The sequence below is a fragment of the Crocuta crocuta genome, unplaced genomic scaffold (genome assembly GCF_008692635.1).
Source record: "Crocuta crocuta isolate KB4526 unplaced genomic scaffold, BGI_CrCroc_1.0 scaffold339, whole genome shotgun sequence".
In the NCBI taxonomy this organism is placed as follows: Eukaryota; Metazoa; Chordata; class Mammalia; order Carnivora; family Hyaenidae; genus Crocuta; species Crocuta crocuta.
In genome coordinates this window covers 922,915-934,713 of record NW_027530357.1, presented here as the reverse complement: position 1 = coordinate 934,713, position 11,799 = coordinate 922,915, and the positions used below count along the sequence as shown (strand labels likewise).

The window sequence follows — 11,799 nt, the reverse complement described above, 5'->3', positions numbered from 1 at the left end:
TCTCTGTGTCATGGCATTGTTACAAAAACCCAATAAAATAATACACATAAATTACTTCGTACACAATAAGTGCTTAATAGCTAGTGGTTACCACTACCAATAATGAGGCAGTGTGACCAGTACAATTATCTTCACTTACAGCCACAATACAGGAGGATCAGAAAGGTTGGAGGACTTCATTGGCCTAGAGCAGGCCCAGGTATAGGGTGCTTTTTTAAAAGCACCCCAGGTGATTCGTTGAGAAGATCTGCCTTAGAGAAACTTCCAGACATACAACAAAAAGTCATACAAGAATATCACTGACATGTTGCTTGTAACAGAGAAGGACTGGAAATAATCCAAATGCCTGTCAATAGGTAAATGGGAAGTAAATTCTTGGGTGGAAGAGTACACAGTGGTGTACCATTAATGAACCAGAACTCCATGTATCAATATGAATATGAATCTCTAAAAACTAATGCCAAACAAACAAACAAAAAGGCAGAACAATACAAAGCATACATATAACATGTAAAAGCACGCAGAACATTACTATGTATTATTTAGGAATATTTACCTATGGGTAAAAACAAGAGGCCATGCACGGATGTAATAAGCAACAAATTCAAGATGGTGATTATCTCCGGGAGTGAAGGAGGGGAAGGTGACAGAGGAGAGGGTGCCTGGGGCTTCAGTGCATTGGTAATAGAATATGATATTTCTTACACTGGATGGGGGAGGGGGGCAGACACACAGGGAGCCATTTTACTACCCATGCCTTATGGATATCTGAAATATTTCATGATTTAAAAATAGACGTGCATAAAAATATCTAGTACAATTGTGCACGGGATTTTTTTCTTCCTATTGTTTATTTGCGCCCTCTATTATATTGGGGTCCCATTTTGCTTTAAGGAAATAAAGTGGTTGTGATAACATTTTAAAGTGACAGGCAGTAACTATACTCTTCATGGTAAGCACTGAGTGATATACAGAATTGTCAAATCACTATGTCGTACACCTGAAATGAACATAATACTGTATGCCAGCCACATGTCAATTTAAAAAAAAGAAGAAATAAAGTATGTAGTTGGGTATTTTGGTTATTTAATGAGAAAAGGAAGCAGTTATGGTTTAATTTTTTGAAAGTAAGAAATACCACTTCCCCCAAGTGACTTGCTCTGAAAACAATACTTATTGGCAGGTCCGAGATCATCCTGAATCCCAAGCATGAGCCATCAGCCCAAGGACACCTACCCCGAACCCTGTGTCCTGTGGATGCCCCCACCGAGACCCCACTGGGATGCAAACTGAAGGTACCTGCAGTCGGGGAGAAGGGTTGCTGGGGGTCTCTTCTGCAGCAGCTCTAAGTTAGGAGAGAGTTTAAAAAACAAAACAAAACAAAACAAAACAAATCCGAGCAGGCTGGAAAATGAGAAGAACCTGGGCTTTGGGGGAGAGAGAACCAGTATGGTGTATTTTCTTTTAAATGAGGTTGAGTCATTCCGGAGCCATCTCAATGCAATATATAGCCTCAAGTTGGGGAGTTTTGTGTTTCCGAAGCAATAGAATCCAGCTCTGACAGCAAGAAGCGCTTGACTGCTGTTTCTTAAAGATGCATAAGGGTTTGTTTTGTTTTGTTTTGCATAATAGACACATTTCCCAAGCAGCCACTTTCCAGGTTCTTTGTCAAGTGTCAAGGTAAGCTCTTAGAAAACTCCTCCATGAGCCACGAGGAAGCCATTTCCACCCAATATAGAACGCCTAAGGTGGAGAAAGCCAAGTTTTCAATCTCGCTTCAGGGACCATATTTTGTGCATTCAACACAGCTGAATGCAGACAGAGTCAAGAAAATTGAGTGTGATCTCCAGACAGAGTGAATAGGGGACGTGATGCTCGGTGAATTACTGCCCCCTGGTGGTCACAGACAGTGGTGCACTCCTTGGCTGAGCAGCATTTGGGATGGTGCTTCCTGTGTTCCTAGCCACCATGTTGTGCCCATTTTAAAAGGCTAAAACAGGGATTACAGTCTGGCAGCCCTCCACAGCCGGTGGGCAGAGATGCCAACTGTTAAAAATTCTAGAGGGTTTGCTTAAAGATGTAGGCCTGACATTTCTTTTGAAAAATTAGAAAATCTGTCAACTTTTGGACATAATACATTTTTCACACAATAAACGTAGGCGAGAGCAGATTAGCTGTTACCCACTTTGGATGAGGCAGGTGCTCTCACCTTCTTCACACTCCCCACCTCCCCCTACGTCTCGTGCCCAGGCAATTTTACTCATTGATGGTTCTATTGTAGCTTCTGGGTTTGCTAGCCAGGGTCTAAGCTCATTACAGAGGTTACTCTGGTGCCTGAAGATGAGGAAAGCAGACAGTGCCTTTAAAAGCAGATGATGATGGGGCGCCTGGGTGGCTTAGTCGGTTAAGTGTCTGACTTTTGCTTAGGTCATGATCTCGCGGTTCGTGGGTTCGAGCCCCGCGTCGGGCTCTGTGCTGACTGCCAGCTCAGAGCCTGGAGCCTATTTCAGAGTCTGTATCTCCCTCTCTCTCTGACCCTCCCCTGCTCACGCTGTCTCTCTCTCTCTCCTAGAAATAAATAAAAATAAAATAAAATAAAAGCAGATGATGATGGCATCTTATGCCTGGGAGGGGACAGAAGTCCATAAGCCCCATGAACCTCAGTGAGGTAAGTGACCGACTCCAGGTCGCACAGCTAATAAGAGGTAGGCCCTGCATTTGAACACATTTTCTGTCTGACCCCTGAGCCTCACTGCTTTCCCTTCCACTGACCGTCCCCCATAATTCACTGGTTTCACTCCATAATTTCACTGGCAGGCAGGCCCTCCTTTGGGGAACATTTTTACAGCATCACTATGCGAGCCGTCAGAAGTGAAAATTCAGGGGACTTCAAGACAGTGTTCAAGACCTTTGCCCAAAAGACAGAAACAAGATGGGGCCCTGGGTGGCTCGGTCAGTTGAGCGACTGACTCTTGATCTCAGTTCAGATCATGATCTCACTGTCGTGGGATCGAGCCCCATGTCAGGCTCTGCACTAAGCGTGGAGCCTGCTTGGGATTCTTGTCTCCCTCTCTCTCCGCCCGTCCCCTGCTCACACTCTTTCAAAATACACTTAAAAGAGAGAGGAAAAAAAAGATAGAAACAAGAAACCCCAGAAATAACCACCATCTTGACTTTTTGTTTCTTAACCTCATGGGTTTTCCTGCTTCAGATATCTCTTATTTGAGTCAACAAAATTTCACATTTACTATGTGCCATTCTCCATGCCAAGGGCTGGGAAGCCAGGGGAACAGGGGAACAGTTACCAGATATAAATGGAAGCACAGCCAAGAAGGACCAAAGCTGTTTGGTCCCTCACCTTGCAATCCCCTCCCACCCATGGTGTCTTTCGTGACAGCACACCTCTGGCCTGGGTTTGGACACTTCCCTTCCTTTTGTGTTGTAGGTCAGTGGCTTCCCTAAACTGGATCAGGCTGAGACCTAAGAAAGGACCCGGAGTCACTCCCCAGTGGCTGGAGCAGCCTGCAGTTCTGACAGTTTCTTCTGTGAATAACAACAGCAGTGACTCTGTGTCTTGTCTAGGAAAAACTGCGACAGTGGATACTTAGCAAATGTTAGCTTCGTGCCAGACATGTAGGATCTCACTTCGCCCTCACACAAAACCCTATGAGGAAGTTTTGTCATCACACTGTCCTCATTTTACTGAAAAGCAAATGGAACCGTGAAATAGATCAAGTCACTTGCTGAATGTGACTCACTTTTCAAGGGGCAGAGCTGGTCTTAGAACCCAGGGCTGTGTGGCTTCCAGTGGGAACGCCCACAACCACTGCCTGATAGTGGCTCCCAAGGGGAATGTGTGTCAAGAAAGAGGTCAGATCTTGGGGCGCCTGGGTGGCTTAGTCGGTTGAGCGTCTGACTTTCGCTTAGGTCATGATCTCGCGGTTCGTGGGTTCGAGCCCCGCGTCGGGCTCTGTGCTGACTGCCAGCTCAGAGCCTGGAGCCTGTTTCAGTCTGTGACTCCCTCTCTCTCTGACCCTCCCCTGCTCATGCTGTCTTTCTCTCTCTCCTAGAAATAAATAAAAAAAATAAAAAAAAAAAAAAAGAAAGAGGTCAGATCTTGAAGAGTCCAGCCTGCAAATCCTGAACTTGGGGCCAAAGGTGGGGCAGGCAGTTTGTCTCCATTTTACAAACGGAAAAACTGAAGCTCCGAGTAACTTGCCCAAGGTCTCACAGAGCGGAGGTGACAAAGTCAGAACTTAAACCGGAGTCTCTCTGGCTCCAGTCTATACGGCTAACGTCTTAATGCTTAGCATTTCTGAGCACATCCTGGGTGTTTAATGTCAAGATTTGTGAACTAAGATGGAGGTTTCGGCTGTCTTCTTCAAGAAAAATCTCTATCTCCATGGTAATCTATATAAACCAGCCAGTTCCTTCTCGAGTGGATGAGAAATTAAAAAGTCAGGAAGGAAAAGGGAAGGAGAAGGTCAGAAAGGGGAACGACGCAACCCTGGTACTACAGCGTCGCGGCTAAGAACAAGAGGCTGTGAAGGCAGACTAACAGGGTGGTGGGCATCCTCACTTTACACCTAAGGAAACGGAGGCCCGGGAGAAGGGCCCCGGGGCGACAAGCGAGAAGCACAGCACTCCCGGGCAAACGGAATCGCCAGCTTCCGGCCACGGCATCTATCACGCCCCCAGGTCTCCGCCCGCGCGGGTTTTCCGCACGCTACTCCCGCCTGTCGCCCAGGCACCGCCCCGCCTGTTGCTTATTGGCTGCTTCGGGCACGAGACCAATACAGGAACCAGCCAATGGGAGTGGCCCACGGCGCGTCTTTCCCCGGGAAGCAGACGCTGACGCGAAAACCCGGAAGTCCGAGGGGCGGACAAGTTGAGGGAGCCAATCCGCCACGACGAGAATGGGGAACCACCCAATGGCGAGCCGCCGGAGGCGGGGCCAGAAAGCCGGTGGCGGAGCAGGGCCTGGAAGCCGGGTGCTGCGGGGGCCTCCGAGTGCCTGGAAGGAGGCTGCAGTGTCGGGAAGCCGCACGCGGTAGGAGGGGGCGAGCCCAAGGGGCTCGGAAAGAGCCAGCTGGGCAAGGGGCGGTGGGGGAGTGAGCCCCGGGCGGGGTTCAGAGGGACTATAGCCCAGCCCTTCTGGGCGTCAGATTCCCCCTTCCTCAGGTAGTGAGGGGTGAGAGATTCGCATCTCCTGCCTCCACTGCGTGGACCCGCGTCCCTGGCGAACTCCAGCCCTGTCGTGGATCCCGTCCCTCCGGGAGCCGCACAAAGCACCTGAAGCAGTGACTCACATTCTCCTCTAAACCCCTACGGCACGCCAAGCGTATACCCCCGTTAGAGCGCAGACCAAGCCATTTCAGATGTATCAACGAGCCAGGTTTCCCCCATTAGATTCTAAACCCTGAGCGATCAGAAACCTCATCAGTCATTTCTGGTCTTGGAGGCCCAGCACCAGAAGCAGGCCGGAGGAGGGGTGCACGGGCCTTGGGTGAGAAGAAGTTAGAGGTTAAGACCTGAGCCCTCTTCCTAGATGCACTGACAATTCGTTCATGCTTCTGTTTACTCCCGTGGCCTTCTAGAAATTGACTCTCAGTTTTAGTTTCCTTTCCTTCATAGGGTGTTAAGGATTAAGTGAGATAATACGTGGCTAGCCCTCAGCCCAGTGCTCAGTACACCATAGTTGCCCAATAAATACTATTTATTCTTAACATAATGGTGCTTGCATACCTGACCCCACTACCTCCACTGCCAGCCCCAAACACATGCCCGCTGTCATGATGGAGGGTGAGGGGTCGGTCACCCACTCTGGCCCACAGCTGGTGTTTCTGAGATGCTTGGACTGCCCAAGCTCTAGGTGAGTCCTTGCTGGGCAGGCCGGGGAAGGAAGGCCAGAGAGAGGAGCAGCACTGTGGCCAATACCAGGGTTAGGGCACGAAGAGGCAGTATAACAGGCCACGAAAGCAGTTGTGTGTATCAGAGAATAGGCCCCAGAGATCTGTGGTCAAGGGGGCTTAGGGGAGAGTTCCTGAATTCAAGTCCTAACTAAGGCTGTCACTTACTCACTGGCTGACCTGGGGCAAGGGGCTTCATCTCTGAGCCTGTTTCCTCATCTGGAGAAGTGGGATGACGATAGCATCAGCTCCTGTTTGTTGCAGACTGCAAGAGACAGTATGCATGAGGTCCTTGGTGCTTAGCATGGGGCCTGGCACAGTAAGTGCTCAATTAATGTTGAGTGCGGTGGCAGTAGCTCAGAGTCCCAACGCCTTGGAAGTGGCACTTGTCCTTCAGGCTGGCCCCTCCCCATTTACGGCCACATCCTGCCTTGCCCCAACCCCCTGGTCATAGTGAAGTAAGAGGTGTGGGGGCCTCCAAGCCCCAGCTGAAGTCCGCAGTGCATCTTGCATGTGTCCCCTTCCCCCACCTCATCTCCTGCAACTCTTGGTCCCCTGCAGATCCTGCTCTCAGGCAATTGAGTATGCCCAAGGGGCCTGCCCCTGAGTCCAGATGACACTCATGCCGATGGCTTCAGTGATGGCGGTGACTGAACCCAAGTGGGTCTCCGTGTGGGGCCGCTTCCTGTGGGTCCTGCTGCTGAGCATGGTGCTGGGGTCCCTGCTGGCGCTGCTGCTGCCGCTGGGGCCCATCGAAGAGCAGTGTTTGACGGTGCTCAAAGGCTTCTACCTGCTCAGGAACAAGCTGGACAGGGTGCAGCATGCCGTCACCAAGTGTACCAGCCCGTCCACAGAGCTCAGTGTCACCGCCACCGATGCGGCACCGCTGGTGGTCAAGACCAAGGCCTCTCCAGGTAAGACACACTGGCCAGCTCTCCTCAACGCTTGTTAATTTGATAGATATTTACAGAGCCTACTGCGTCCTCTGTGCAGGACACATGGGGCATTATGGGGACCAAGTCTGCTCTCAGCTCCCAGCTCAGACAAGCTGACAGATGACTGCCATACAGCATCACCAACCTGGTGATGGGGAAGCAGGGTGCACATCAGGAAGGCTCCCTGGAGGGGATGCCTGAGCTGAGACCCCGGTGTAAATAGGAAAATGACCTAAAGGAAAAGGCATGAGGGGAAGGTGCGCCAGGCAGAGACCAGAGGGTTATAGAGCTTGGGCATGTGTGCCTGACACTCAGCAGTGGGTGGAGGGGCTGGTGAGGGAGGGCTAGATCTGAGGAAGCTTCTCCCCCTCCCCCTCACCGTCCTCTGTGGTGCCTTGTAGGGGGTCAAGCAGCATCCCTGGTCTCTACCCACTGGATGCCAGCAACACCCCCACCCCCTTAACTGTGACAGCTCACTGTGTCCCGGACACTGCTGGATGTCCTCTGAGGGTCAAAATCACCCCTGCTTAAGAACCACTGGGTTGAAAGATTTAAAGAACAGCCCAGGGGTAGGGTAGGCCTGAATGGAGAGGGGCAGGGACTGGCATCACCAGGACTGGTCCAGGACAGCAGGGAGCCGAGAAGATCACACAGGAGGGCCACCTGACAGGAGTTGTGGCCACAGCCACTCACTTCGGCACTCAGAAAGCTGAGGGCTGTGGAGGCCAGATGATGCCTCCCGGGGTAGAGAGAGTGGCTCTGGGGACACACAGACGAACACCAGCTGTGGGGCACAAACGCATACACACACGGAGCATGCTGGAACGAGCCCCCTAAGGTGCCGGCACAGGGGACAGCTCCCCCCAGACATCCCGTGCCCTCCCTCCCCTGCCAGTGCTTCTTTGGCTCTTTTCTAGCTGGGAAGTTGGAGGCCAGAGCAGCTCTGAACCAAGCCCTGGAGATGAAACGCCAGGGCAAGCGGGAGAAAGCCCATAAGCTCTTCCTGCACGCCCTCAAAATGGACCCAGACTTCGTAGACGCACTCACCGAGTTCGGCATCTTTTCCGAAGAGGACAAGGACATCATCCAGGCAGACTACTTGTACACCCGAGCGCTGACCATCTCGCCCTACCATGAGAAAGCGCTGGTCAACCGGGACCGGACGCTGCCGCTGGTGGAGGAGATCGACCAGAGGTATTTCAGCATCATCGACAGCAAAGTGAAGAAGGTCATGTCCATCCCCAAGGGCAACTCTGCGCTACGCAGGGTCATGGAGGAAACCTACTACCATCACATCTACCACACAGTCGCGATCGAGGGCAACACCCTCACCCTCTCGGAAATCAGGCACATCCTCGAGACCCGCTATGCCGTGCCGGGGAAAAGCCTGGAGGAGCAGAACGAGGTCATCGGCATGCACGCGGCCATGACATACATCAACACCACACTGGTGTCCCGCATTGGGTCTGTGGCCATCGGCGACGTGCTGGAGATCCACAGGCGGGTGCTGGGTTATGTGGATCCGGTGGAAGCTGGCAGGTTTCGGACGACACAGGTCCTTGTGGGTCACCACATCCCTCCCCATCCTCAAGATGTGGAAAAGCAGATGGAGGAGTTCATACAGTGGCTCAACTCCGAGGACGCCATGAACCTGCACCCGGTGGAGTTTGCGGCCCTGGCCCATTACAAACTGGTTTACATCCACCCTTTCATTGACGGCAACGGCAGGACCTCGCGCCTGCTGATGAACCTCATTCTGATGCAGGCAGGCTACCCCCCCATCACCATCCGCAAGGAGCAGAGGTCCGAGTACTACCACGTGCTGGAAGTTGCCAACGAAGGCGACGTGAGGCCGTTCATCCGCTTCATTGCCAAGTGTACAGAGACCACCCTGGACACCCTGCTCTTTGCCACAACCGAGTACCCGGTGGCGCTGCCAGAGGCCAAGCCCAACTACTCCGGGTTTAAGGAGACCCTGCCTGTGAAGCCCTAACCCCTGGGGCGCCTCCCCTGGTGCCAAGGGATGTCCCGGGGGGACTTAGCATTTCTGGAAACCTAGCCGTCTCCCAAAGCACAAGGAGATGGATCGGGAACTTAAGCATTCTTTACCTCCAAATGTTTTAGTTAAAAAGAAAAAAACTAAATTATTAAGCCCTATCTTTAAGGTAACTTATAATTCAGTCCAAGTTATTTATTTTCTTTTGAGCTAGTCGATGTTGTGTGGTGTCCGCTGGCCGTGCTGGTCACCCCAGCAGGCTCAGGGACACCAATGCTCTTCGTGTGACCAGAACACAGGTTCTGGAGCAGAATTTGCACACGGGTGGGGAGAGGCCGGGAGTGTGGAACGAGGTTTGGGGCCACAGGACTAACTCCTCCAAGTGTTTCTATGAAACTGGCGGAGAGGCTCTGTGACTTCCCTGCGAGGTCAGCTCTCTTGGGGCGAACCCGGCCCCGGTTTTGAGAAATAACAGAAGCTTTCTTTCTGACAGAGTTTTGCTCCCTCTACGAAGAGAGTAGCATGGTGACTAATTCTCACTAGTAGGGCAGACTCTTGAGATACGAAATAAAATTAATGTTGACAACATTTCTAGTTAGATACCTTGCTTATTTCAAGGAGTCCCAGGTGGCTTGCAAACTGCAGTCCCAGAGGCCGTTATTTTTCCCTACCAAGACTATTTTTCTAATTTAGAATAGGGGAGTGGCCAGCTTGGTTTCCTGTGTGAATGTTTCTCACACTTCATTTGCAGCCACTCAGACCAAAGGTTTTACTCTAGAAGTTCTGAGTTTGTCACTCAGCTGTGTCATAGGTGTCGTGCACGTGGCCAAGTCTGACTCTGAGTGTAGCATCTTGTGTAGGCAGAGGCTCAAGGATACATCTGAGAAAGCAGATGTCACATCAACTCAAATACATATTTTTGATAATGAACTGGAGTTTCTACCGAACCAAGGAAGAACCCACCCTGAACCAAGGAAAAACCCTTAACCGTAGTAGTCAGATGGGTCTCTTTTGTCATGCAGTTTTACCCACTTACTCACCTGACCCTCATCCCTCACAGCCATTGTCCTGTCCAGCGTCCCCTTGGGGAACAAAAGAGATTGCCTTCGAGTGGCCTTATTTTTCTAGGAACTTGTAAAATAATAAGATGTATTGTACAGCCAACTTTCCAAGGCGTCCTTCTATGGAAGAAGAATCTTCTCCATCGATAATAAACAGCAGAGGTGCCAATATGACCGCTGCTGTGCTCCTCAGGGTCTAAGGGCCGCAGGTCCCCCCTCCCAGTGGCGGAGCCCAGGACGTCTGACACCATAGTGCAGTCTGTCAGGGTCCGAATGCTGGTGAATACGTACAAAGCGTGGCCTCTGGCTTGAGAAGTCTCGCCCTGACAGTAAGGAGGTCACTATTCTGAGGTAGCAGGTGTTTGTGTAGTTATTTAACTGTGTAATGAGCACAGGGTAGCTTTCTGAAGGATTAGGAAAAAGTTGTATGAAGTGGCCCCGAGCGATAGTCAAACCTTTATAAAAAATCTTTCACACTCATTTGCTGCCACAAACTAGCTTTCGGCCTGAACTCTTCTGTCATCTGGATTTTCTAGGCCTGCCAAGGAAGCCCCACAGCAGGGCGCGCCTGGGCTAGAGACACGTGCACTTTAGCTCTGCTGTGAAGGATGTTATTTTCACAGATTACTGACTCTAATAAAGTATTTTATTATATAAAGGCCTGAAACCTGGCTGTCTTCTTACTCAAGGGCTGTTCCCATTTGTCACAAGGATGAAGGAGGGGTTCTTTCAGAACGTGAAGCCCCATTTAGATTACTATGGCAGAGAACTGGTCCCCGACGGTAATTCAGCAGGAAGAGGAGACAGCTCCCTGGGTAAGCCAGCTCCTGTACGGGCAGGGGGTGGAGTTACCGATCTCTCACTAACACTCAAGAAACCTCAGGGGACTTCATGTTCCTATTTGCCATCAGTTCTCCATTTCCTGGGGAAAACACATACACCCACTCGCATGTCCCCGACAGTCCGATTCTACAACCGTCAATACCCTGGGCTCCAGTCTGAAGAGGTTCAGCTCTGTGATGAGCCTATGTTGACATGTGAAAGCACAAAGTGAGGGCAGCAGACTGGCCCACAGCAAGAGAACAGGACAGAGGTGGGAAGTCGCGGGAGTAGAGCCACATTAGCCTGGACTGGGAAAGGAATACTCGTGACTCCTCAGCTGCAGTCCCCAAGTGTCCCCAGCCCTCTCACCCGGCGAACAGGCTCCTGCGGGAGGGTGAGTGGCTGCTCCGGAGAACACAGGCAGAACCACCATACAGCACCCGTCCTTCTGGCTGCTTCCAATAGCCACTACTGGAATTTAATTCAGAAGTAACACCTAACAAAAAATGTTTTGTGCAAAACAAAGACAAGGTAGATGAGAACCTTCAGATTAAAAACCTTAGGAGGTTTACCAACTGATCCTAATTTACTGGGCATGGGGGGAGGCATTTAGAAAACAAGAGGAAACTGGTAATATGGATAGTTAAGGACATGGGGGCATTACTGCTCATGTTTCTAGTGATGATGACAAAACTGTGCCCTTTAGGTCTTTATCTCTTAGAGGCAGGTGATCCGCTGTTACTGGGAGTGCGTGATGTCCGTTACGGGGAGGTGGGGGCAGAGATGAAGGCCCATGCGCTAGATGGGAAATGCTGAGGCTCAATGACAGGAACATAAGGATTTCCTTTTGCTCTTCAGTCTACACTGTTGTAGAATGCTTACAGTTTTCCATAAGCCTGATGCACAGAAACTTAAAAACCAGAGAAGTGGGTCAATTTCCATCACACATGAAAGCATTTCCTGATTTCTTCCCCCAGAGTCTTTACAAAGTCCATTTCCCTACTGAACCGGCAATGCTGCTTTTGAAGCAATGAATATTTGATAAAAGAGGAAAGGTTAAAAAAAAAAAAAAAAAA

General features: G+C 50.7%; 1 protein-coding gene across 1 annotated transcript; it reads left to right on the top strand.

Moving 5' to 3' along the window:
• The first annotated feature begins 4,962 nt into the window (after positions 1–4,962).
• FICD (FIC domain protein adenylyltransferase) lies at positions 4,963–10,559 on the top strand. Its single transcript, XM_077765977.1, has 3 exons — positions 4,963–5,050; positions 6,471–6,823; positions 7,762–10,559. The coding sequence occupies exons 2-3, from the start codon at positions 6,523–6,525 to the stop codon at positions 8,835–8,837; spliced, it is 1,377 nt and encodes a 458-aa protein (XP_077622103.1). The 5' UTR covers positions 4,963–5,050; positions 6,471–6,522; the 3' UTR covers positions 8,838–10,559.
• Positions 10,560–11,799: the final 1,240 nt, after the last annotated feature.

Excerpts from the sequence above, each read along its gene's own strand:
- FICD (XM_077765977.1), top strand. The coding sequence starts at position 6,523 with ATGACACTCATGCCGATGGCTTCAGTGATGGCGGTGACTGAACCCAAG. Across the intron at positions 6,824-7,761 it reads CAAGACCAAGGCCTCTCCAG|CTGGGAAGTTGGAGGCCAGA; the intron begins GTAAGACACACT and ends GCTCTTTTCTAG.